Raw genomic sequence first — 26,661 nt, forward strand, 5'->3', positions numbered from 1 at the left:
AAGCTCCCATTGTTGCAAATGGCCATTTTTGTTCTTTTCTCTTTTTCAACCAACCCTTGTAACTGTATAGAGAAGGGCCATTTATTCCAGGATGTACTGTGGCTGGTGAGGAAAGAGATCAGCCACATGCTGTATACTGAGATTCCAGTAACAGCTCCCTGCCTCTGACAGCTGTGGTTAATTTACAAAAAGCAAGATAAGTAACTGCATGCAGCAAATTAAGCTAAAATATAATTGAGGTACATATGTGCTCACTAAGGCCTTACTTCATATCCACAGGATCTTACCTCTCTGGCTGCCACCCACTGGAATTTGGCTTCAAGGAAGCACTCTGTTGCAGCCAATAGAATAGGTTGCTTGGTGTTTGTGTTGTGTCTGTACTGCTTGTGACAGTTTCTTTGGTTTGCAAATGTGCCCACAGGAGCAAAAATGTTGGTGTTAGAAGGCTGGAAGCAAGGTTGCTATTCTAGTATAAAGCAGAACAGCAAAGATCGGGTGCTGCTGAATCATCATTCCCCACTCACTTTATCATCATCGCCCTGCCATGTTAAGTAGCTTGTGCTGAAGTACAGTAACTGCCCCAGTATGTAACCTGACTCTCCTCACCCTAGTTCAACCACCAGGCAGGATCTCAGTGGCCTAAGGAGATCAGCTAATTCTAGGGAACCTCTGGAGCTCTTCCTGCTATCAGGTAGCTTCACTGAGTTCTGGGTGAGACCTAGGTGGAGAGTCGGCTGAAGGAGGAGCTAATCTGTGGAATTCTCCAACAATTTTTGCCCATTCCTAATTGATATCTGTTGCTTATTTCCCCTCTCCCCACTTCTTTCTTTGCAATCCTTTTGATTATACCCCCCCCAATTCCTTTCAATCTCTCTCAAGTTCCAGAGATTTCATTTCCCCCGATACTTGATCAAACCCTTATTGCTAGCGCCTAGGACTTGCCGATTGAAAGGTCGGCGGTTCGAATCCCTGCGGCGGGGTGCGCTCCCGCTGCTCGGTCCCAGCGCCTGCCAACCTAGCAGTTCGAAAGCACCTCCGGATGCAAGTAGATAAATAGGGACCGCTTACCAGCGGGAAGGTAAACGGCGTTTCCGTGTGCGGCTCTGGCTCGCCAGAGCAGCGATGTCACGCTGGCCACGTGACCCGGAAGTGTCTCCGGACAGCGCTGGCCCCTGGCCTCTTAAGTGAGATGGGCGCACAACCCCAGAGTCTGTCAAGACTGGCCCGTACGGGCAGGGGTACCTTTACCTTTACGCACTTCCTGCTAGAATATGCTGACAATGCAGCTTTATTGAAACATGTCTATGCAATCATATTTCCTATTTGAGGAAATGTTTTGGCTTCTTTATCCTTTCAGTCAATCAGAATCTTTTCTGGGAAAATAGTTCCATGTCCATTTTTCTTTTTGCTGGTGCTGTTGTTCCACAAAAGCTTATTACATTTACTGCTGAATGCCATCTGCTTCTAGATACTATAGTGAGAGCTGTGGCATGCCTTTTGAAAAAGGCATATAACAGTGTGATGTATAGTGCACCATTATGATGCGAGATCATTTTAAACTTCTTTACTTGAATGCATTCAGCTGATCTTCTTTTTTAGAAGCTGCAGTATCAGCATGGCAAAGCCAGCTCAAGTGTGAAGTGAACTTATTCTGAAAGGGGGGGAGGAGAGTATTGTTATAAGATACTTATGTTGGGTGTGCTGTTCCTCATACCAGCTTCACACTGATTGAGTCCTTAAGAGGTTCCTAATTCATCTCTAGCCAAGATGGGGAAATCATTTCACAGGGCAAAGACATCCCCGCCCTGTCAACACTCCCTGGTATGAACCCAAACAGAAGCAAATTTAAGCCTTGCTGATGTGGACAGCTGGGAGTGGGGAAGACACACACACACAGAGAGAGAGAATTTGAGAGATGCTACCTTCTACCTGCACTGAAACGATAATCTCATGGCAGAAGAAAATGAAGCCGTATGAATCCAGCCCAATGGTTTTTGAGGGGAGATTAAGGAGTGTGTGGCTCAACAGGGGGCAGACAGTAATTACAAAGTCATCAAGGGAATATAAGAGAAATGGCCCCTGGGTCACTAAAATGTGATTTGTTTCTCTGTGGATGTTGTGTTATTTGTTACATTTCATAATCTTTAGCTTGATTTTCTGGCATCTCTAATATTGATTTTTCAAATACCATTAGAGGGTTTTAGACATTGTCTCTAAGCAACTGATGCTATTCTAGTATTTAAAAAACCCCAAATGCTTTTAGAACAGTAAGTTCTTTTTATGGAGTAGGCAGTCCTCATTATTATTACTTCTTTCACATTGACTACAGAACTGCATATTTAGATGGCTGAAACAGTGGAAGGGGGGTGCATTACATGTCCATCCCCCCATGTTTATGTTTTTAAATGATGCACGGCAATATCCATTGTTAAGTGGTATGTGTGGCAATAATTCTTATGTTCTTGGATGAAAACATGTCATAAGATATCTTTTGTCAACTTGGCATATCACTGATGTCGTGGAAAGCTTTAGGGATACCTATGTAAAAAAGAAATGCCAATGCTTTCTTGAGCCAAGATTTGTTCTTGGCTATATAACACATGGTTAGTGAGGAGAGAGTTCAACCATCAGCCCAGGTTAAGCTAAGATGATAATCCAAGATTTGGTTCAGGACATTGTAACACGAGATCAAGGGGGGGGGGGCTGAAGAGGATCGTTGTGGATGTAAGAGCTTCTCACATTCCTGGAAAGCCACAATTTGACTTAACATGATGTCTGAACCTGGCTGTTATTTTACAATTTAATGTCAATGCCATACCTGTTGGACTCACGAGAGAGAAAACCCACAAGGTATGGGCAATTCTTGGACATCCTGGTTACTACACACTTGTTTTACAGTTTGCCTAGCAATTGGGGTGTGAGAATTTATCCATAAATGGTGAACTAAAACAAACCGCCAAGAAAGCCCACCCTTCACTTGTCACCTACCTTGCTTCAGACAGCAGGACCCCTCTGCAGAACATCTGAGTATACAGAAAGTCTTTGGTTGGGATAGGTATTGACTGATACCGAATATTCATGACCTCTATTTGAAGTTTCTTCGCAGAATTGTTTTGTGCTCTAAATTTGTTTGGCTCCAACCTGAAGCTCCTTCCTCACCCCTCCTGACTTCCTCAATTAAAATATTTTTACCTTTTTACCTTTTCACCTTTGGATTCATCCTTGCAATTCACGTGAACTGGACCCTTCTTTTCTCTTTCTTGGAGGTGAAGTGCTATGCACTAGCATTTGGTATATCAAAATATGCTGTGTTATAAAAAGCTCTAGTTCAATAGCATGCTGCAGTCTCTAGTGTTGTGACCCATATCATATTAATGAAATATTTCAATTAAGCCGACAGTCCCATTAACTTCAGCGGGAACCTCAAAACCCTTCTGCTATGACTGTTTGGGAATGAATATGTTGCAAGGCAAGTTATAATGTTGAACATGTTTGTGGATTGGGGTTAAAATATTGATCCTCCTGCCTTCATAAAAACTTGTCAATGAGACTGAAACAAAAATGCATTAACCAGCAAAACTATTAGCTTGTTTAAACATTGGTAAAATTATAAACCAGTACAGTATTGGCTTTCATGTAGCCAGCATCAGCATTTTCTAACATAATTTTTCAAGTGCATTGGATTTTCAACCATCACAACTTTCATGGATCATATTTCCTAAGGTGAAGTAATATATTTCTGCAGATACCTAAAATAATATTCTGGGTTTTTTTTTTAACCCTTTCGCCCTTTTTCACTTTATCTGCCATCAGATAAGGGAGTGTGAAAAGAACTATAGCATGGTTGTGGAGTATCTGCATTGCAATATCATCTAGCTTCCCCACAAACAAATCAGTGATTGATGAATTAAACTAGTTGTCTGGAAGCAACTGGGTCTTCCACAGTCCTTCTGCAGCACAGCACTATTTATCTTCAGCTTCAGAGGAAAGGAAGGTGTGTGTGTGGGGGGGGGTGTCCCTTCCATCAGTGCATAGTTTCCTAAGCCCAGAGCACAGAGCTGGCTTGTAAGTTATATTTAGATGCTTTCCTCTGCAGTAGATTTTGCCAGACATCCTAGATTTAGAGATGTTCTGTCACAAATTACATGACTTTTATAGCAAAATTGACAAGAACCCTAGAGATCCTTGTAAAAAGAATTACAGCCCATAATTCTACAGGAATAAACTGTTTGAAGGCAACTGCTTTCATGAAATATTCTGGAGTGAATAAGGTAGGAGATCTCTATCTTAAAAAAAATAAATCTCTTTTGACATTAGAAGCCATATGCTCATTCTACATTAGAGTTGGGAACCACCAGCACATACTCAGCCCAGGTCGAAAATTTAAGGTAAAGGTAAAGGGACCCCTGACCATTAGGTCCAGTCGTGACCGACTCTGGGGTTGCGGTGCTCATCTCGCTTTACTGGCCGAGGGAGCCGGCGTACAGCTTCCGGGTCATGTGGCCAGCATGACTAAGCTGATTCTGGCGAACCAGAGCAGTGCACAGAAACGCCGTTTACCTTCCTGCCGGAGCGGTACCTATTTATCTACTTGCACTTTGATGTGCTTTTGAACTGCTAGGTGGGGAGGAGCTGGGACCGAGCAACGGGAGCTCACCCCGTCGTGGGGATTTGAACCGCCAACCTTCTGATCTGCAAGTCCTAGGCTCTGTGGTTTAACCCACAGCACCACCCGTGTCCCGGTCAAAAATTTAGTTGCATATAAATTCATTCCTTCTTCCTACACACATAGAGAGAGCCTTTTCTTAATCTCAGGAGCCTAATTTAGAAGTAAGATGGAGATGCGGGGTGGGGGACACATTTTATTGCTAGTGCTGAACAACTGGGAGAATGAATTCTTGCTAATCAGTTCAAATTTACCTCTTCAGTTGACAGTAAGCTACCAGTGCATATGTGTAACATTAAGAAAGACTATTAATTTAGACTGAAACTCAACTCTGCTGTATCGTGTGTCAACATGCAGAGGGCCAGGAGGCCAGCTGGCAAGCCCCATCTGGGCCGTTCCCTTCCAGCCATCCCGCTGCGAAGACCATCACTTCTTCTCTGACGTAAATCAGTGACCCAGGCTTCTGAGCCAGGACACGCTATCAGCAGATCGCACTGTGCACACAGAATAGGCGTGAGGCTTGTGGAAGCATACTACAACTACAGATTTATTAATCATAAATCAGGACAAAGAAACGTCAACTCTCTCATGTTGTCTCAGAGAGAAAATGCAAAGGCAAAAGCTATACACACAATGGAAGTTTCCAGCTTACTGTGCTGGAATGCAAACAGACATGTGACACACAACAATCCCAAGTCTATTCCTTAAGGTGGAATGGAAATGTCAACAATGGCAATTGTCCTGTGGCAATATTCAGAAGTTAAAACAAAGTGTTCTCACGCTAAACACCATAAGTGCTGTTGATAATGCTGAGATTGCAGGCTTGATCCCCGTATGGGACAGCTGCATATTTCTGCACTGCAGGGAGTTGGACCAGATGATCCTCATTCTATGATTCTAAGTGCCACAGCTTAGGTGAAAGGAAACCATTCCAAAGAGCAATGTCAAAAGCATAAGAGTTCCTTTGCACTTATATTTGAAATGGCAAGTGTAATGTGTTTCAGAACGTGGTAATGGATTTATTAGGGTAGTAATAAAATCACATGATGGTTCACTAAGCTAAAATTGCCTACACCTATGGTTTGAAGGAACATCCAGCAGCTGTCTATTTGAAGCCTCTTCACTGCAAGCTTCACTGGGGGCGCTTTGAGCCATAGGGAAGCAGGAGACACACAGCAATGCAAGAAAGGGAAGAATTGAGGTGCTGGCATAGAGTTGGTAGGGGTGGTCCAGGCTGCAGATATGGTGACCTCCATTTAAATTAGAGAGAAGGAAAGGGCATAAAATAAGGTAAAACTATCTCTTTTGGGAAATAACAGTTGTGAAATGTTATATTTTAGGAGTGTGCACCAGCCACAAGATTAGACTTGCAGCTTTGAGAAACAGCCCAATCTCTTTCTGTGTCCTTCTGATCTGATTACAGATAGGTAGCCGTGTTGGTCTGCCATAGTCAAAACAAAAAAAATCCTTCCACTAGCACCTTAAAATTCCTTCGAGTAGCACCTTCAGAGTATATCTGAAGAAGTGTGCATGCACACGAAAGCTCATACCAAGAACTAACTTAGTTGGTCTTTAAGGTGCTACTGGAAGGAATTTTTTTCTTCTGATCTGACTCATTTTTCAGAACCAAGTTAGATCTATTATATGATGTTTAGCAATCTTACCCCCCCCCCCCATGAAGTACCTTGTGAGTTCTGTCTTGCATTTGCTGAAAAATACGTATTGGGCTATTTTGCAACGTATGTCAAATGTCAGTCGAATGCCACTCTGCATATTTTCTAGACCTCTTGGCTGCAGGCAGCAACAGCATCTTTAATCCATTTGACTAGAGCTGCAGAAAACTCAGAAGCAGCACCAAGCCTTCCTGCTTATGTATTTTCTTTGTGAGTTGGGGTAGGGGGAAATGGGGCAGAAGTTGATGACTTGAGCTCATTTTCTTTCCAAAGCCATAGATTGGATTATAGTGTCAATACATACAGTACTCAAGTCAACTTGTTTCCATGCAAGAATAACTGTTCTTGTGAGTGCTCCCTATTAAACACAGCTGGAGTGTAACAAGGCTTAGCAGCGTGAAGCAATCAAACAGTTTCCAGTTATAGAAGCTGAGTCGTCCCATCGCCTTTATTGAGCCGTGGAGCATTATTTGTCTTCCGACTGTGTCTTGCCTTTGTAAAAACAGCACAATTAACGCTGATTGTAACTATGGAGGGAGCTGCAGCAGTTGTTGCATTGTAGTGGGTACGGCTCAGGATGTAGTGGGGCTTTCTGCCCTCCCCCATTTTGAAAGCAAAAAAAAAAAAAGGAGGAATATTTTAAGACTTTTGATACCAAACACAAACACATTCCCCATCTAATTATTAAATTGCCTCCCCTACAGCTGCCCCCCCCCCATTTTATTGTTACGTTTGACATGAACATTTGAATTGCTCTGGCTTTTTGTTTGTTTCATATTCAAAGTTTTGATAGTCTTCTATAAAGTGAATGCCCTTTTATTCACATGCATATTAACCCTCCATGTATGGCAGTGCTCTGGCTGCAGCCATAGAGAAGATGTGCTAACTTGACTACCTGTTTTCAGCTGACAGCTGTCAATCATGTCAATAATGAGCAAAAAAATGTTCCATCTACTCATGTAAATTACTACCAAAAAAAGCTATAGTGCCATCATGTCATCTTTCAACTTCCCTTCTGTGACCAGAGGATTGCTCCTAATGGGGAAGAGGGCTTGCTAGACTATAGAGCATAATGCAAAACAAAATCATTGCTTTATCCTTGCCCTGTTTCTTGCTTTCCATGGCTCTGCATGGTGTCTTGCAGAAATGGTGGCTTTCACTGTCTCATTTTATTGCTGCCTCACCTGCTGCATTTGTGTACAGTGAAGTCTTCAAATCAGCATGAATATTTATGGCATGTTGCTTGGTAAAAGTGTCAACTGCATGGCTGTCCTATTCGGGGGGGGGGGGCTGGCTGGCTTAGTCCTCTGAGGCCCGGGGCAAGTGTATCCATCTGCCCCCCCACCTTACCACTCTGCACGGGCCTGACGGCACCCATAGTCTGGCAAAAAGAAGCAGGTAAATTGAGCATCACAACTTCATCAACATTTTAAACAATACATCTGCAGAGAGACTGAAAGCTGTGCTGGCCTTTCATGAACTTGCAAAGCAAAGTTCTTAATCTGAAGCACTATTTCTGGGTTAGCGGAGTGTGTAACCTGAAGCGTATGTAACCTGAAGCATATGTAACCCGAGGTACCACTGTATTTCCCATCTGCCTTTATGTTTGACTTTTTTCCCATCCTATCCAGGCTGAGCTTTAAATATTCACCCCTGTACAACACACACAGGCATTTCACAGGGGCCACATTCTAACACACTAGGCGATGCCCTTAATGTCCAGTTTGCATCACACTCCTGATGTTTTAACTACAAATGCTTGAGTCCATGTCTTGAATTTGTAAGCTGATTCTCTGGTGATAACTCGTCACCCCCAATTCCTTCTGGCTACTATCCTCCTATGCAATGCTCTTATCCCTTTCCAAAGCAATCTCACTAGGAATTCTTAAAAACAACAGGAGGAAAACACTTAAATATGATCACGATTGGAAGATACCACACACATTAGTACTATCAAGAACAAAACTTTTTAGCTTGGTTATCCTTGAGCTAGCTGTTCCACTGTTTGGGTTGGAGCTCCTTTGCAATTTATGAAGAAATTATTATTGCTTTAATACTGAGGAGAAGGCTCAATGAGTCATGAAAGTGCATACTTGACTTAAATGAGAAGTTGGCTGAAGAAAGCAGGTGTGTGCACAGATTTTCATTTACTAAAATGTTCCAGAGGCAGAAGAACTTTATTTTAATATTGGGTTGAAATGAGAACTGCAGAGGCTCTAATGCATGGATGGAAAGATTCTTCAGTATAACTGTAACAGCTCCGGTGTCTCTTGATTAAAATGTCATTTAATTTTCCACAGCTGTACTCCTGACATTATCATAGACGACCCTGACATTTCCCTGCAGCTACAGCAGGAGAAGAGGCTAGATACCAATGGAGATGTTTCCTTTGCCGGCATCAGAGCCAATAGAATACCGTTATAAACTACCCCAATATTTTTCTTCACAACAGTGTTTTATGATCATTATACTTTGGAACATAGTCCCTAAATAGGAATCACATTCATTCCATTTGTATACTCTCCTGAAACATGTTGCCAGTATTTTTTAAAATCAAAACTCTTAGGGTTTTCTTCAAAGTTGATCAGAGTAATGCAAAATTCACTTTAGCAGCAACCCACATAGAGATGGATGGATGGATGTGTGAGTGTCTATGTTTAACCATATGAATTGGGTGCTTGCCTCCAAAAACGCCCATTGCAAATGCGTATGGAAGTGTAATTACCCTGATTTGTAAGGCATTGCACCTGAGCAATTCACCATACTATCAGAGCTGGTGCATGAAATTTCTTAAAGTACCCTACATGTAGTCACCAAAACATGTTTACTTTCCCCGCTGATTGAGTGTTTATGTTGGATTTGTTATAAGGACCTTGTGGATCTGCCATGCAGTGATGGTGAGCTATACAAGCAGGACCAAGACATATTGGCAGAACTGACACAAACAAGAAAGAAGGCGGAGCAGCATAAGGCAGAAGCAAAGAAGCTGAGCATTCGGATTGAAGATCTAAGAAAAAAATTAAAAGAGGCAGAAAGCAAGGTACTTAGATTGTAATTGTTATCAGGTACACATTAAGTATGCAAATGAATGACAATGCATTTCAAATCATTTATATGTTATCAAGGTTACTAGAGAAATGGGCCATGGTTTGACCAATTTTATTTCTCTTATCCACACCAGTACCTTCTCTCATCGCTGTGTGTACTCAGGTCTGCTTCAGAAATGCTCTGGATTTGTAAGATTAATTGCATATAAACCGGTTGTCCAAAAATTAATCCCCTGCAAAATGTGACAGCAATCTTAAAGTCCTTTACACGTTAACTTTTCCTTTCCCCTTCTCAGAAGAAAATAATTTTAGACCACAATGAATTTTTGTCCTCAACCAGGCCAAATAATATTTCAGTTTGAAAAATCTCTGTTACTTTTAATGAATAAATACCATTATCAGCTAGAAGATGCTCATTCTATTCTATTGAACTGTGGCGTGTCTGTTTCATAAAGTGGGCCACTTCAAGTGCAACTTCTACAAGGAATGGTCTTATGGATGGTTTTCACATACTTTTGAGCTGGGGTCCTCTTGCAGGATTTTGTTAGTTAGTTAGTTAGTTAGTTAGTTTCGCCTTTAACAGGTTATGAGTTACCACCTTCTGCCGGTGAGGCAGCTATAGAAGCACGAAGCCATGCTAGGAAAAGTGGCAATCTCCACAGGGCCTCCCTTGTGATGACACATCCACAAACTCCTATTAGTAAAAAAAAATATTAAGTGTATTCCCATGGAGCTCATCAAAAAGTGACAGCAAAAATCACTCTGAAGTGAAAATGGTTGTCAGTGCCCACCCTTAGCAGCGGAGTTCTCTGCTAAATCTTGTTGTGGTGTCCTTGCAAAGGGATGACTGGACCGACCAGAACCAGCTTCTGCAATTCACTCACTTGCAAGTACAAAATTGCTTCAGGGCCTCTCTGTAGTTTGAAACTTGGCATGCTTCAGAACTTGCCTGTAAAAAAAAAAAATAACAACTCATTTAAGGTTCATTAATTCAGCTCTGTTGGCCTGTGGGCATGGTGCACATCTTCACTTAAATTGGTTTTCACAAGAAAAGAAAAAAAAGGGCTAATCATTTATGGTCAAGCAAGCTAGGCCTTATGGTCCCAAAGCCTTAAAGATCTATAAAACTAATACCAAGAGCAATGTAGACAATAATTAGAAAACACTTGATTTTTTAAAAAAATATTCCAATTAGATGTGACAGTAAATTACCAGTTCAGTTTTATATCTAGATCCATTAAAAATGTATATGTTTGGTAAATTGCATGAGCTTCTTTTTGCTATGAAATAAAACACCTACTGACAAGTGACTTCCTTGAAAATGTCAAAAGCATAATTACTTACCCCTTGCTTCTAGGTGGGGGGGTGGTGGAGAAAGAGGGCCAGGTGTTTTCAATGCATCATTTAATTGTAATAAGACTTTCTTTTTAGATTCAAGGGACATTTTTCTTAAGAGAAGTCTCAGGTTTCTCATTGTTCCGGCTGTAATATACTCAGGGCTGCTCAGTCAGAACTGCAGCACACGGAACTGCCTGCAGGATTGTTCCCTACATCTTGGATTAAGCCAGTTTAAGCCACTGGTTTACCAATTCACTTAAATTTGTTCACTGTAGTATTAAAGTACTTATAGTGTGGGCATATCCAATGACTGGCCAAAAAGTGAAAGATTGCTGTTTATTCTAGACTTAGGGAGAAGTCAGATGCTACTTTCTTGGAATTTAGAAAACTGGAAGCAATTCTGCAGCAGTCAGCATTTTAAAGATAATATATTGATTGTTTTTTTATAGTAGAAAGTACATTAATACGTCTTTGGATGATGCACAAAACTGAGGTCCTGACCACTCTTAATTATTAAGTCCTATGGCATTAGGGGTTCAAGCAAATTCTGGCCAAATTCCATCCATCGATTTTGGGGGTTGTGCTATGTTAATTGAGGGCAGAATCTGGCTTAATTTCAGATGGGATAATTTAATTCTGCCTAACTTAATTTCCCATGCTGCTTTTATACTGTCAGTATCATTTTATACTGTTTATACTAAAATTTGATTTATTCTGCTCCTTAAACAAGTCAAGTTATCCATCATGGACTTTGTATTGACTCACAGTGTGCAGGCGGTGCTTGCACAGCCCACTTTCCAGAACCTTCTGGAGCGTTTGGTCCCACAGTGCTCTTTCTTATTCACCTGACAAGGATCTTTTGAGGAAAGCATCTCAGTCAAGGGGTAGACTTGGTGCATTGTCCACTTACTTCATCTTTACCCATCATGGAACAAAGAGCTGTGTCTTCTCTTTTCTGAGCAAGAGTGAAAATCACAATTCATTTGTGTTCTTTCTCATCATGAGGCAATATTCAGCTATTGATTGATTCAAGTAGTGGGACATCTTAAGCAGTGGCGTAGTGTGGGGGTGCAGGGGGGGCTGGCCACACCGGGTGCAACATCTGGGGGGGCACGCTCGCACTCACAGCTCTCTGCCCTTACTATAATCCACGGGTTAGGGGGCGCAAATTACTTGGTGACAACCCACGCTACGCCACTGATCTTAAGAAAGTGTGAAGAGTGTGGGGCGAAGAAGCCCAGTTTGATGATGCCACCATGGCCCAACTTCCTATAGATTTAGGGACACATACAGTTTGCCAAAAGTTTACTAAGCAAGCTAGGGTGGAGAGAAAATCCAGGTTTTAAAGTTATTCTCTTATGTCCTTCTCTAAAACTGCTTTTGTTTAGTCGTTTAGTCGTGTCCGACTCTTCGTGACCCCATGGACCAGAGAACGCCAGGCACCTCTGTCCTCCACTGCCTCCTGCAGTTTGGTCAAACTCATGCTGGTAACCTCGAAAACACTATCCAACCATCTCGTTCTCTGTCGCCCCCTTCTCCTTGTGCCCTCCATCTTTCCCAACATCAGGGTCTTCTCCAGGGAGTCTTCTCTTCTCATGAGGTGGCCAAAGTACTGGAGCCTCAGCTTCACAATCTGTCCTTCCAGTGAGCACTCAGGGTTGATTTCCTTCAGTATGGAGAGGTTAGATCTTCTTGCAGTCCATGGGACTCTCAAGAGTCTCCTCCAGCACCATAATTCAAAAGCATCAATTCTTCGGTGATCAGCCTTCTTTATGGTCCAGCTCTCACTTCCATACATCACTACTGGGAAAACCATAGCTTTAACTATACGAACCTTTGTTGGCAAGGTGATGTCTCTACTTCTCAAGATGCTGTCTAGGCCTGTCATTGCCCTTCTCCCAAGAAGCAGGCGTCTTTTAATTTCGTGGCTGCTGTAACCATCTGCAGTGATCATTGAGCCCAAGAAAAACTGCTAAGGTGCTGTAAAGCCGTAAGGTTTAGTAACTAAGGTGAGGGTCAAATATATAGTTATAGACAGGCAGATATTTAATGGACAGAGCAATATGCAGGAGGGAGTTTGGATAAGATGTGGAGGTGACTCCTTGCCCAGCTGTGTGGAATCTACTGCCAGCATATGCTCCTGAAGTGGAGTGTTTCATATTGTTCCCCAGATAACAAGAAATGAATAACCAAATAGCAAATATAACCATATAGGCCAAATGCAATATAATAAGTTTTGATCCTAACTTCCATTTAGGGCTGTCAGTACCATAAAGTCACTTTCACAGTTCCTTGGACAGCTACTCCTGTTCCCTGCTGGTGAGTTTCACTATTTTTCAGTGGTAGAGGCTGCTCTATTTGTCCCTTCTTTTTCCTTTTCTCATTTGTCTTCCTGATTGCCTTCTCCACTCTTCTGCTTCCCCTTGCCTTCCTTCAAAATCACTCTTCTTCCCTCTGCTGCTCGCTTTTGTCTCTCTTCTCACCCTGAAGTTCTTCACTCTTTTGCTTTCTCTTCTGCTTCTCCAACAACATACCTCTCCTTCTCCTTCCGCCTCTACACAGCTAGCATCCCAGGGCCCATAGGACTTGGATAATCTCTTAGGGAGACCTCTTGGAATCCTTAAGATTCTGCTGTTTCAATTCTAGCTTTGAGTCAAAATCAGCCAGGCCTACTTTCCTGCATTTGAAGGTATTTCCCAGGGTCAATTCAGTGGCACTACAACTCTGCCTCCCACCCACAATGGGTGTTTGTTAGATTACAGTTACATTACAGTTTGTTAGATTTTGGGAAGCTTTGAGATCACAAGGTGCACAGATCTTTCACTTCAGATAGCTGCCCCCAACCTCCATAAAGCCCAATAAGGAGGTGCCTAAGAAATCCCCCAATGTGTGGGGATCTGAGTAAGCTTTCTAAGCTGCCAAAACAAAGGCAGGTATGAAGGCTGTTCATAAGCATTGACTCCTGAAGCAAGACCTGGTCCTGCTGATCATGATTATTCTATCTAAGGCTAAACATGCTTTAGCTCCTGGCAGAACAAACATCCATATTAGAAAGGTTCCAGCAGAAGTTGTCAATAATTCCATGGGAACCACTTCTCTACCAACAAGGGACCTTGGATAGTTTTGGTTTCATTGCTGTTGCATTTCCTCAATCTTGGAAGTGGAATGAGAAATTGAAGAGAGGGTATTCAATGATGAAAACAGTTCATGCAACTTTCTTCTCAATGAAGGAGAGTGGGGGACTCATTTAAGTGGATAAGGGTTCAGTATCTATCTGTCTGTCTGTCTGTCTGTCTGTCTATCTATCTATATCATCTATCTATCTATCATCTGTCTATCATCTATCTATCTATCTATCTATCTAATCATCTATCTATCTATTTATCTATCTATCTATCTATCTATCTATCTATCTATCTATCTACCATCTATCTATCTATCTCTATCTATCTATCATCTACTGTATCTATCTATCTATCAACAATCATCTATCATCTATCTATCTATCATCTATCTATCTATCTATCTATCTATCTATCTATCTATCATCTATCATCTATCATCTATCTACAATTTTCAATTATAACAAAAAAGAAAACATTTCAGAAAACAATCAATAGTAATTCTGACATTTTGAATCTCAACTTCTCTCCCTCTCTTTCTGCAGTTCCTTAAAATTGTTTTCATCTCTCCCTGCATATCCCAAATTGTCTCAATCTATTCAGATAGATATATAGATAGATAGCAAAGAAACTGCAGGTTTTTCCAGTAGTCCTGTTAATTTCTTAAATTGTTTGCAATTTGTTTGTAAATATTCAACAAACCATTTTCATTTCTTAATAAAAAGTTTGTTATCATGATTTCTTATTCTTTCGGTAAGTTTCACCATTTCTGCATATTCCATTAATTTCTGCAGCTATTCTTCTCCAGGGCTTTTTCTTCTTTCCTTAAGGGTCCAGTATAAATTCCCTTGTGAGATGGAAACATTGAGGAAAGCTCCCTCTCCCTCTGGCCCATGATCCTTCTGTTGTGTAATTTCTGGCCCTGGATCTCCAAGACATGTATTTCCACATAAGCATCAGATAAAATACTGCCCCTTTCTCAGATTTATATACATAGACAAGCATTTTTGATTCAAAGTTCTCTCAATCAGACTCTTCATAGCCTCAAGGATCTTTAAGCATGCAATTCTAAGAATCACCTATCTCTGGGAATAGAACAGAGAATTTTTGATGATTTTCAATCAACCTGGCACATCACCAATTATTTCTGCTTAGCACATCTCTTGTGTGTGGATACCTTTCTGGATTCAACATATGCCTGAACCACAGGAGCACTCCAACCTTATTAAGAACCTACTGTAATTGTGGAATGCCCACACTCATATGTAATATGCCCACATTGTTCAGAAACTCCTGGGCCTTGTGCACCCTTGTTATGTCCCTGTTGTGCCATCCATTCCAGATAAGGCTCTTCAGATTCTTCTTCTACTGCTCTTCCTTCTACAGGTTATCTATTCCATCCCATGTTGGATGGAGCATCTTTACCTTTTCAGATCCATTAGCATTTCTCTCTCCGTACTATGAAGTGTTACCATGCTAAAGTACTGAAGTTTTAGAGATATTAACCATTTATATCTCTTAGATTCACAGCAAAATCTTAACTGTTCAGGCTATCTCATGAATCACCACAAGGTTACTGCGGGGCAGACGTGGTAATCTTTCATGGGCTTACTCTGCCAACTTTTAACCTTTCATTTATTGTTAAATTCCTATGTGCGTACATGAGAACAGTTTAGCAGATTCCTCACAACAACGTTTCTGTACCTGATGCAGCTGAAATGAACAATTCTTTTTAAATTCATAAATCACACCTAATGGTCCTTTTTCCTTGACAAATTACGAAGCTCGAATGCACAGCAGGCACGTCTAGGAAATTAATCACTTTCACAGCTTTTGACGTGAATCCTTATTTTTGCTCAAATATTTAATTGTGCTTCTTTAAAAATGTTGTGAGGCCAGGATACATTTGTGCAGGACTTTCGCTGAAGCCATATGATTGAGCTATCTTTCCTAGGATGCTTTAGTTTAAAATTTGTAAGGATGTGTGTGTGTGTGTGTCCATTTAAATATAATATGCACATCTGCATAAGTAAATAAATAAAAGCAGGATTTAAGCCGGTCCCATTTAGATGCAGCTTCTTGCAAATTCTCTCAATAACCTCAGAGATTTGGGAGGTCACAAACAGGATAGGTAGCATGCCGATTGGCAGTTCTCTTAATTGCTCCACTTTGCAGAGCTTTATTCTCTCAGCTCCTTTAGTGTGACTGAGCCATCTGGCTGGGAAATGTTTTATTATTTCTTAGGGACTCCACTAACAATGCCATTTTTAAAAAAGCTTCTGTGACTGTAAACTTGTTAAAATTGCAGCTAATGAGATGCATTGCAGGTTTGCTGTTATATCCCTCCAAAAAATAAACACAATAATATGGAATAAAACACAGGAAGGTTTTACTATTCATGATAGCCCACAAGTCCTGTTTAAAAGTAAGGGCATTCTCTGTCATATACCTATCCAAACCATGATATCATCTGAAGGATATCCAATCCAGGAACCTTCAACATGTGAATTGAGGAAGCTGTGCACCAGGGAAGTGGCCTTCTTGGTGTTGGTACCCTGGTTGTAGCATTTCCTCCCCTGATAGGTTCACCTAACACCTTCCTTATTTTCTTTATTTCTTTATATATTTTTATTCTTTACTTATCTGTCATCAGACAAACAATTCCAGAATGGGGTACATCAAACATAAAATTAAAGTACACCAATTTCAGTTTCTTAAAAACACTTTAAAGACTTTTCTCTCCTTCCCAAGTCTTTTACAGAACCTGTGATATTTTTGTTTTGAACCATTGCTTATGTGCTGTGTATTTTTTGTATTTTTTTTTAAGCTATCTGGTTTTTTTCTGCTCTCTGCTGGAAATCTTTAGGTCACAAGTTGCTATTTTATTATATGATTCTTTTATGTTATTGTGTGTTGATATTTTGTGTTTGTGAGCCACCCAGAGGACAATGCAATTGAGTAGCCTTATGTAAGAGTAGTTGTTATTTAAAAGTCACTAGAAGCAGTTTCCTTACTTTGAGCTGTGTATAGATGGTAGTTTTTCAGAGATATGGCAATATAGAATCATTATAGTCTTTGGTCCACTGTGTTGTTTTGCTTTTGCTTCTCAGTAACTTCTGTAGTCAAACAGGCTCTCAGTTTTTGAATGCTATCTAAACCAGGAAGACCTGACTGAGCACAGACTTTATCACAACGTAAGAAATAATGCTTATACTGCAGGCAATAATGGCACTATCATGTCATGTTTTGGGGGGTATTATGTGGCATAGCCTTAAATGGTATGGAATCTAAATGGTATGGAATCTAGTGGGCTAGTTACTGTGAATCAGTCAACTAAGGTTGATTGTGCTGCTCATCACTTTAAATCCTTCATCTGGAGGAAATTGTATTTTGTTCTGTTTTCCAATTCTTCAAAGCATCCAAAAGGAGGGGAGCCTTTGTTTCTGGAACTGTTTTCCCTCAATAGGAAATACATGAAGCACAGGGCACACACATTCCACACAGACAAAAAATGAGATATAGGGTATACTCACAACAGAGTTCAATTTATGGAATTTACTTCTCCAGTGTATTGCATTACAGTGAGGCCAGCATCACTTGTGTAGGGTTGCCATACATCCGAAATTTCCCAGACATATCCAGAATACTGCAGTCGGCTGCAGTGTCTGGGTGGAAACTGGCTAAATGTGGGGGGGGGGGGAGCTCAACAACTTTTCTGTCCAGATTTTCACTGTTTGAACCCTGGCAACCCTGCACTTGTGATCTGTTAAGCTCAGTATGCCATATCAGCCATGTATGGTGGTTTATCAAATACTTCACTACACCACCTTCCTGGGACTGCAATACCATGGGGATTGCTAACCACCTGCTGGTTGGGCATCCTGAGTGCTGCAGACCTGAATTAGTTATAGTCATCCATTATGCTCGCTCTCTCAAGCCTCAGACTGCTTTCCATCTGCTGGCAAACACAAGCTTCTTTTTTTGCAAGGAACCATGCCTTAGTAATTTCATCAGATTTCGAGACTATCCCAGGATAAGAGCACAAAGAAAATGGATAAATAACAACACAATTCATTAAAGAGTCAGACCTGTATCAGTTGTCATTGAAAACAGCATTGTGATATACTTCGCCACTAGCATGCATGCTCAGTTGCACCCTGAACATGCAGGGTGCTCAGAAATGTTTAGTTATGGGTCCTGTGCTGTGCAAGATGCCATAAGGGGACACATGCTGTGGTGTGGCAGCCCCATTAAAAAATGTGCATGGTAGAATATTAGTGCTTGTTATAAATGATTTACCATTATTAGATTTCATTCCAGATTTTCAGTTGTCAATTCCTAATAGGGCTTTTAAATCATGTTGAGACTTCATTGCTTTTCCAATGATTTGCCTAGCATTTTATTGGAAGCAGTATGCAAATTCCATCGAGTAATCTAGAATATTTATCCTGGCTGCGTGTGGTACAATTTCCTTGTTTCTTAGGGCTCATATATATTTCAACTAAATATGGCAAATCATATTGGAAAGGATGTCTTTCACCTTTTTCAGACAAAAAAGTGCATTGATATAGGCATCAAAATCTTACTATATTCCACTGTATTGTTTGTGCCAATTTGGAAATTTTTTTGCATGGTTTATGGCTGTTGGTCATAGCAACAGAGTGGTTGGCATAACTTGATAGAAAAAGAGACCTCCATTATGAACTATCTTGACCCTGCTACTAGTCTTTATTTAAATAATGTGACCTGAAAGGCATGCATAAATACCCTGACCTCCTAATACTTAATGTAAAGACTAACACACAAATTCTGTGTTACCAGCAAAGTTTAATTATCACACATAAGAAAGAATTGGGTTTCACATAAACAATAGTATTTTCCTCTGAAAGTAAACTCATGATTCAGGAAACATTCAGATAACCAGTTAGCCATTTCTCACTGGGGTTGTGTCTTCTCAAATTCAAACTCTGTGAAATAAACAGAATTATAAGCAGAGAGAAACTTGCAGGAAATAAAAAGGTAGAAAGGAAAAAAAACATTCATCCAGGAAGACCTCTTCCCGCTCCATAGGGAATAGTTGGCTCCCAATAGTACTTAAACTCTAGATTTTCAATGGTTGGGTAGCTCCCAAGCTCCAGTCTTTGCTTCTCTCAAGGGTCAGAAAGATGCAATAGGTGACTGAATCAGTTGAAGCTGCTGTGCACCAGCCCTTCTTATGATCCATATGTATATTTTTTATTGTAAATATGTGTATACCACCTAACAACTAAAGTTCCGTGGGTGGCTTTCAATCCATGAATACTCTGCCCCACCCCAATCTACGCCTGTTCACTGAAGACTTCAGCAAAGGCGTGTATGCAGCTGTACAGCTGTACCGTAAATATGAATAGATCAAAGGGCAGGGGCCAGCACTTGGTTAATAGTTCAATGACTGTCATAGATGGGGCGGGACTTTTCACCACGATACCACCCTCCTTATTTGTGTTGATTGAACATGTGGCTCATAATGTATGAAGACGGATTTAATAACACATGCAATATCCCTCAAGATTTGGTTTCTCTTTGCGTGATCCTCTCGTAATTAGCCATGCCCTTTGAAACGAAAGTTGATGTTGTGACTACATTTGTCTCCAGAGGCACATTTGATGAGATTTTGGTGGATTATATCAATAAAACCCAAGTGCTTGCCTTTAAATGCTGAATTTATTCTAATAAACCTAATGGCATGTTCTTGGCAGTGATGGATGTTCTGTACACTAGACTGTAAAAGGCCAGGAAAAAAAATCTCACTGTGTCATGGCAATAGAAACATTTTCATTATATAATAAAATCCAACAGATGCTCTTCCCTTTCCAAAACCAATGTGTCTTGAGTTAGCAAAATTCAGCAAGCCACCTCCAAAATGTTTTTATGAAGATTTAAGTCTCCTTCATTGCATATCTCTCTCTCTCTCTCTCTCTCTCTCTCTCTCTCTCTCTCTCTCTCTCTCTCTCGTTTCAGGGTAAAACAGGTGTTCTATAAAAGAACTATCTTGTGCTTACAAAATCCTGTTTGGGATTCTATAACTATTGTTTGGCTTGACCATAAAACAGCACAGCTAAAGCAGACACAGCTGGTCATTAATAACTTACAAAAACTACACATCCAGGAGGCCTCCACTGTCATCACTCTGTAATAATTTTACAGCATCAGTGCGATAAATGCTGCATTATTACACTTCCTCCCTCTGCCAGAGTTTTCTCCTTTGAGTTGGAGAAAGCATGTAGGCATGTTAGCAATCAAATTATTTCCAGCAGTAATATTATTATCAGATTTCATGCACAAAGGGCTACTATAGAGACCAGAGGCAATCTTTGGCTTGGACTTCCTAAACAACTTTCCATTACAAGGCAGCCAGGGGAACAGACCCTTAAAGTGCCCCTTTTTTCCAGGGATGTCGCTGATTTAGAGAAGCCATCCCAGTTTCTGATTTGATCCAGAATGTCCCACTTTTCCTTAGGATGTCCCTATTTTCATTGGAGAAATGTTGGAGGGTATGGAGCTATCCAACCCCCAAGCCGTCTGAAGGCAATCCTGTATAGCGAAGTTTTTAAAATGTTTAGTGTTTTATTATGTTTTTATATATGTTGGAAGCTGCCCAGAATGGCTGGGGCAACCCAGTAAGATGTGTGGGGTATAAATAGTAAAATTATTATGGAATGGGATGTTCCTATTTTCATCAGATAAATGTTGGAGGGTATGGGGGGACCCTGCTAGCAGTCAGGTGCAAGAGTTTTAAGGGTGGGTGTATAAAGGGTGTGTGTGATGAGGGATGAGGAAGTGTGTGAAAGAAGGGATATAGATGTGCATGTAGCACTTCCTTATATTCAAGCCAATTCAAATAGCCCAGTACCACCTCCTTTAAGTAGCAGTGGTTCTCTGAAGTCTCAGGCAATGGCATTACTACCTGAGATTCAGTAGCCAACAATGCCAGAGAAAGATCTTGGGAACCTTATATAAGCCTAGGCATCAGCCACAGGGTTATATGTGCATGGAAAGTCACAGAAGGCAAGGGAGATGGGGCAGATGTGAGGTGGCTAATATTGCTAACCACCAAAACTTGTTCAATTTTCTCTGTTTTAACCATCATCCCAAATGTTTTTATATATACATATACATACACACACACACACACGAAAATGCATGACTTGCTTACTAAATAAAAGTTGCAGATATACAAGTTTTTCAAAGTTCCTTGTTCAGTCATTAACTTTTCTTCCACCCCCAGCTCTGCCGCAGCTTACACTGCAAAAGCAGCTTGATACGATTGCACATACGTGATTAGGTAACTTTGACAGATTTTCCCTAGACTGTTTGGTTTCATAATGCATTCTTATGGTCCTCATCATTTGCTGCAATGTACAGATGGTGAAAGCAGAAGTATTTCCAACAAACAAATCACAAGTGAGTGTCGATTGCTTAGCAAAGGTAGGCAATTAAGATGGCCCAAAAATATTGCAGCCCAAAATAACTTCAGCATCATTTCCCCCTGGTAACAAGCATATGGAGTCTAAGCTGGTATTACAGTGTGCATCACTGTAGTCAGTTTTACCAAATGTATACTGAGCAGTAAAAGCAACCTTGGTACATTTAAGATATGCAATAGTGGTGGTGCAAGACATTTTAGTACTTCATGGAGTAAAAAGTCTTATACTATATAGGCTCTTATCTTTAAAAACTCACTTGTTTATAAGTAATATATTGATTGTGTTTTTTAGCATAACGCCATGCACCTTCTTCATTATTTAAAACCATGAAGAGCTGCAAGAACATGATGGCTTATTGAGGAGCAAGTCAGAGTATTGACCCACCTTTTCAGTACTGTCTATACTGATCGTGAGCAGCTGTCCAGGATTTTAGACAGGATTTTCTCCCAGCCCTATCTGGAGATACCAGGGATTGAAACTGAGAAAGGAATTCAGCTAAGTTACAGTCCCTTAGCAGTGTATTAGTTATGCAAGAAAAGGTCCAGGAAGCCAATGTCATTTTTGTGGCGGGTTGCACAACAGATCGTATGCCTTCCAACATTTTCAGCTTTGGATCCGGGACATTGGCGCAAGTCTAACTGCTGGGGATGGAAGCAGCGGAGGGAAGGAGCAGTGTCGGCCAAGTGCTACCAGGCCACAGCTCCAATTCTGGCTGAGGCCTGAGCCAGAAGTTGAAGTGGCAAAGAGAAAAAATGGTGGCCATTCTGCACCTCTCCTCCTCTGGGCTCTGGCACATGAGGGGGCAGCGGAGGCCATAACTTCCTCAGCGCCAACCTAGAAGGGGGGGGGAGCCGCTGTTGAACAGTCAAGGACAGAGAGCACCCAGAGCCCCTTTGCTTCCTGTTCCCTCTGTGGTGGCACGCCCCTGCTGTCCACAAGACCCACTCCTTTTTTGTGCATTGCCACCACCTTCTCACTGAGTTCGTAGGGCCTTGCGTTCTGTGCACTCCAGCAGTGCTGGGCAAGGTGAAGCAGACAGCTGTCCTTGCTTCCTCACTGCACCATCCCATCCCATCAACGTTTCTCTGCTCCCTGCCACACACTGATTGGAGGAGAGTCCAGCTTCTCCCAGCAGCCACTTTCATTGCAAAAAGAAGAACAGAAAGTTGCACTCCTCAGCGGCAGCTGCCCAAGGGAGGACACATGGATCCCAGGACATTCCGGAGTCCAATCGGAGAGCAGGATGACTTATTTAAATTCAGAATGTCCCGCTCAAAACAGGACAGTTGCATGATATGAGATTGTTGTAGCCCTAATACTTACTGTTGCTCAACCTGTTGCACAACAAGCTTCCTCTCGTGCAACTGTTGCACTGGATTTCATATCATGCAACCATTATTCTTGTCCTTACACTAACACAACAGTGCTAGTGCTGGTGGTCAGAGAATGTGGAATCTGGTCCTGGGTATGTTTTGCATGCCATGTGTGTGCTCTACCACTGGGAAGGGGACCCGTATCCAAAGAAAAGTAGTTTAGAAAGAGTCCTTCAAATAGATAATTTACATTTGGCCCAAGTATATCAACTCAAGCTGCCTTCCTAATGATGCACAGTACTTTTGCAATGCAATGCATGGTAATCACTACCTGTACTATTTGAAAGAGAAAGGTAATGTACAGGATCAAAACAATGATTTTGGAGCCCACTGTGAACCCATTATATTGAGATAATGACCCTGCCATTCAACAGTAACGGAAATGAAACTGTGATTATGCTCTTATGGACAATGTTATCCTATGCCTATGGACTGGGAAAGTAGTGATGATAAATATGAATATATTAGACTAGATCAAATGTGCAAAAAATGAACAAAGGATGGAATTTCAGATGAAAGATCTGGTGCGCAAACACTTTAGTTAACAAGGTAAGAATTAATTATATCAGGAATAGCTAGTTCACAAAATATGTGTACTTTGTTTCTGAAACATTAAAGCATCAGTGCTAAATAATGACTTTAGTTAGTAAGAGAACCATTTATAATCTTTATTCAAGCCTTAAGAAACACTCAAAGTTTAGTAATCAGTACCCATGTTACCCTCTTATTCCCAGTTTAAAGGGGGGGGGGAGAAATGCCACAGATGCAATGTCTTGGAAGATTCAGCAATCCCCTCTTTTTTTTTTTTTTGTATGATTCTATTTTTAACGTCCAGATTGTGTCCATTCACTTATATGCACAGAGGTTGTCTGCCTTGTATAAACTGCTGAAAAGCATATCAGAAGACCATATCAGAAAATATGCAAGTAAACAAACCATTGCAATTGTGTTACCTTTTATTAGATCCTGTAATAGAGTTTCCAGATCCTGAGTGGGAGCCAAAGGTCACTCTCTGCTAGCAGAATTCCTGCGCTAGGCTGTGGAGAGGCTGACCAGATGTTACATTGAGAAGCCAAGTTTCAAGTGGGAGATAACTTTTCTTTATAGGTGGGTGGGTGGGTGTGAAAGAGAGAGGGGGGGAAGCCTTAGCTACCTCCCCAGCCTGTGCTGGTAAGCAAGGACGATATCATTGCTTATCCATTGTTTAGTATTAAAGAAGGTTGACAAAAATCATAAATAAGTTACTCTTTTGCCATTTGAGAGTTTGCTTCATGAGCCTGTTGCTGTTCTGACATATCTCAGCAAGGTCAGCAAGTGGGTTGCATATCTCCCTAGGCATTTTATCTCACTTCAGAAAGGACACAGACCATAAATCATCCTGAAAACCTTGCCTTCTCATTTTTCCCTTTAGGGTGCTGTTCTGCCAACTGCCCTGACATTTGTATAATAACCAAGCATTTATTTATTTTTTGGAAGTGATCCCTGGAGTGTTAGTCTTCCTTCAACTCAGGGTCATGGCAGGGAAAAAAGGGGAAAGGAAAGAGAAAGTACTGGTTTTATTTATTTATTTATATTTTTGCATATGCAGATGTGGTTCAGACAGTGAACTGTTATGCAGCGGACATAAATATTCTACCAAGAGTGAGGTCAATAGGAGATGAATCTGCTCAAACTCCTTCAATTAAGTTGTCGCTGTGGCTCAAGTGGTTATTTTTTGCAGGATATATTTTCATAACTCTAAAATTATAGTTATCTAAATAAGCTAACAGCAGAATGAACTGTCCACTCCAGTGCAAAGCATAATGTGGGTTTTTGCTTCAGAAGCAGAGACTCTGCTTCATACTTTATTTTTTCCAGTGTGCACGTTCTAGTTCAAAGTAAAGAGCCAAGAATGATATTCATCACATAGACATTATTTTGTTCCTTCTCTTTCATTAACAGAAACCTTCAGAGACAGGAAAGGAGAGAAGTTTTACCCACAATCCATCTCCTCATTGAGCTGATAATTCCTCCTGACAACACCGAAGCTGGTGGGTTCGCAACACTTTCCCCAAACCACCTGGCCTCCTTCTCCCTCGTCACCTTCTCATCTTGCCGTGATGACATTATCTGTTCTACTGCCCAGTCAAAAAAATACATCCAAAATGAGACAGAATGGAGAACAGCGGAGGAGAAAAACTGCATCACATCACTGCTATACCTTCAAACACATTATCTCTGGCCTCTTCTTAAAGGACAAGTGAAGGAGTGGTGCAATGCCACTCTCTCTCTCTTTTTCTCTCTCTCTCTCTCACACACACCCACACCCACACCATTCTGGCCCTTAGAGTGAGTAGGCTGCTGTTTCCTCTGCAGTGACAGGGGATCTGTGGCCCTCCATGTTGATGGACTACAACTCATCCCAGACTGCTGGCCGCCATGCTGGCTGGGGCTGATAGGCTGGGGCTCACCAAATAATCTGGTGAACCATCGATTCCCCATACCTACAGTAAATGAATGTGGAGGGCAACAGAAGGCACTGCTGAATATCAATCTTTTCCTAGAATCTAGTATTTGTCTCCATAAACCAGATAACGACAAGTTTGCAAATAAAGTGTGAACATCATCACCCATGGTCTTCCACAGCAGATAGATGAAAACATCCGTGCATTTTATCACCACTGCCAGTTGATATGTACATTTGCATCACAACCAAATTTAAGAAGCATACAAAAGAGAAAGAAAAAAAAGGAAGGTTCAAGAATTCACAAAAGTTTATTATTTTAATGCAAATAGCTTCATTATTTTATTATAATTAAAAGTGGCCATTATTTATAATCTTGTTCAAAAAGGAAATATGAATACAATTATTCATATGCGGAGGGTAACCTCAGAACCGGACATCATTAAAAGATCACTATTCCACCTCATTGCTAAAGTATTGACACGTTTAATGACAAAATGCCCCCAATTTTTATTGCTTGAGCTGTCTCATACTGGAAAGTAGGGAAATATTCTGTGGCCTGCTGCCCAAGTCCTTCATGCAACAAAAATAATTGAAATAAAAATTAGATGTAATGAAGTCTTGTGAATAAACTTTGAGATTGTATATTAAATTTTAATTACTTTTTTCTGAAATGTAACCAAATAATTCAGAATTAATGTTGCAGTGAGGTATCACTTACCTTAACCTCACCCAAGGTGGCAACTGGAATATGTACGAAATGTTACCAACATGGTTAACGTAACCTTTTGTCCTCTTGATTATTTCTTTGTATTTTCATAGACAGATGTTCTCTGTATCTTGAGAGGTAACATTTTTGTAAAATAAGAATAATCATTTTTGCAATTATCATACATCAGCCAAATTAACAGTGAAATCTTATGCATGTCTACCTAGAAGTAATTTCCATTGTGGTCAGTGAAATCCCAGACTGTGATGAGATTGAAGCAACTTTTCTTTTAAATACATACTTTTGTATAAAAGCTTTTAAAACTTTATATCAGTATTAAAGAGCTAATTGTGTACTCTTTGCTTCCACACCTATGGCATAATAAAGTAACTGGAATGGAGCCCCTAAAATATTCAAAAGGGATTTGTAAGTGGGCAGGAAGTGTTAGTTTTCCTGAGGATATATTAGACTTTTGTGAAGCTGCAAATACATGAAAATAAATATTTTGGTAGCCATATTAGTAGTTCCTTTATATGTTTGTGTTATTTTGTTCGCTCTGTCTTGTAAACCTGCTGTGCAGTTAGGCTGAAAAATGTGCATCTACTAATTTATAACATCTGTCAAGATATTGTGTTTCTTCTTTTTCTTTCCTTCTCGACTGTTTGTTCCAAAGTTGCCTTTCCACTCCTGGAAAGAGTCTCCATTCACAAAAAGGCAGGTTTCAGATCCAAAGCCCTGCCAATCTCTCAATGGACTTGATTCTCAGACCCTTCCACTACAACAGCTTGTGGCAGGCATAGCAAAATAGAAAGAAGAATCGGCCA

At 40.8% G+C, this 26,661-nt stretch overlaps 1 protein-coding gene across 2 annotated transcripts in view; it reads left to right on the forward strand.

The window, feature by feature from the left end:
- CCDC102B (coiled-coil domain containing 102B) overlaps positions 1 to 26,354 on the forward strand; it is a 95,837-nt gene extending 69,483 nt beyond the window's left edge. For both annotated transcript variants that reach the window (XM_081919340.1, XM_081919341.1), the window contains 2 exons: positions 9,209 to 9,379; positions 24,627 to 26,354. In XM_081919340.1, coding sequence (XP_081775466.1) covers positions 9,209 to 9,379; positions 24,627 to 24,683 — 228 coding nt within the window. In that variant the 3' untranslated portion in view covers positions 24,684 to 26,354. The remainder of the gene's footprint in view (positions 1 to 9,208; positions 9,380 to 24,626) is intronic.
- The last annotated feature ends 307 nt before the right edge of the window (positions 26,355 to 26,661 follow it).

Source organism: Podarcis melisellensis (genome assembly GCF_964234715.1).
Source record: "Podarcis melisellensis genome assembly, chromosome: 7".
NCBI classification, from domain to species: Eukaryota; Metazoa; Chordata; class Lepidosauria; order Squamata; family Lacertidae; genus Podarcis; species Podarcis melisellensis.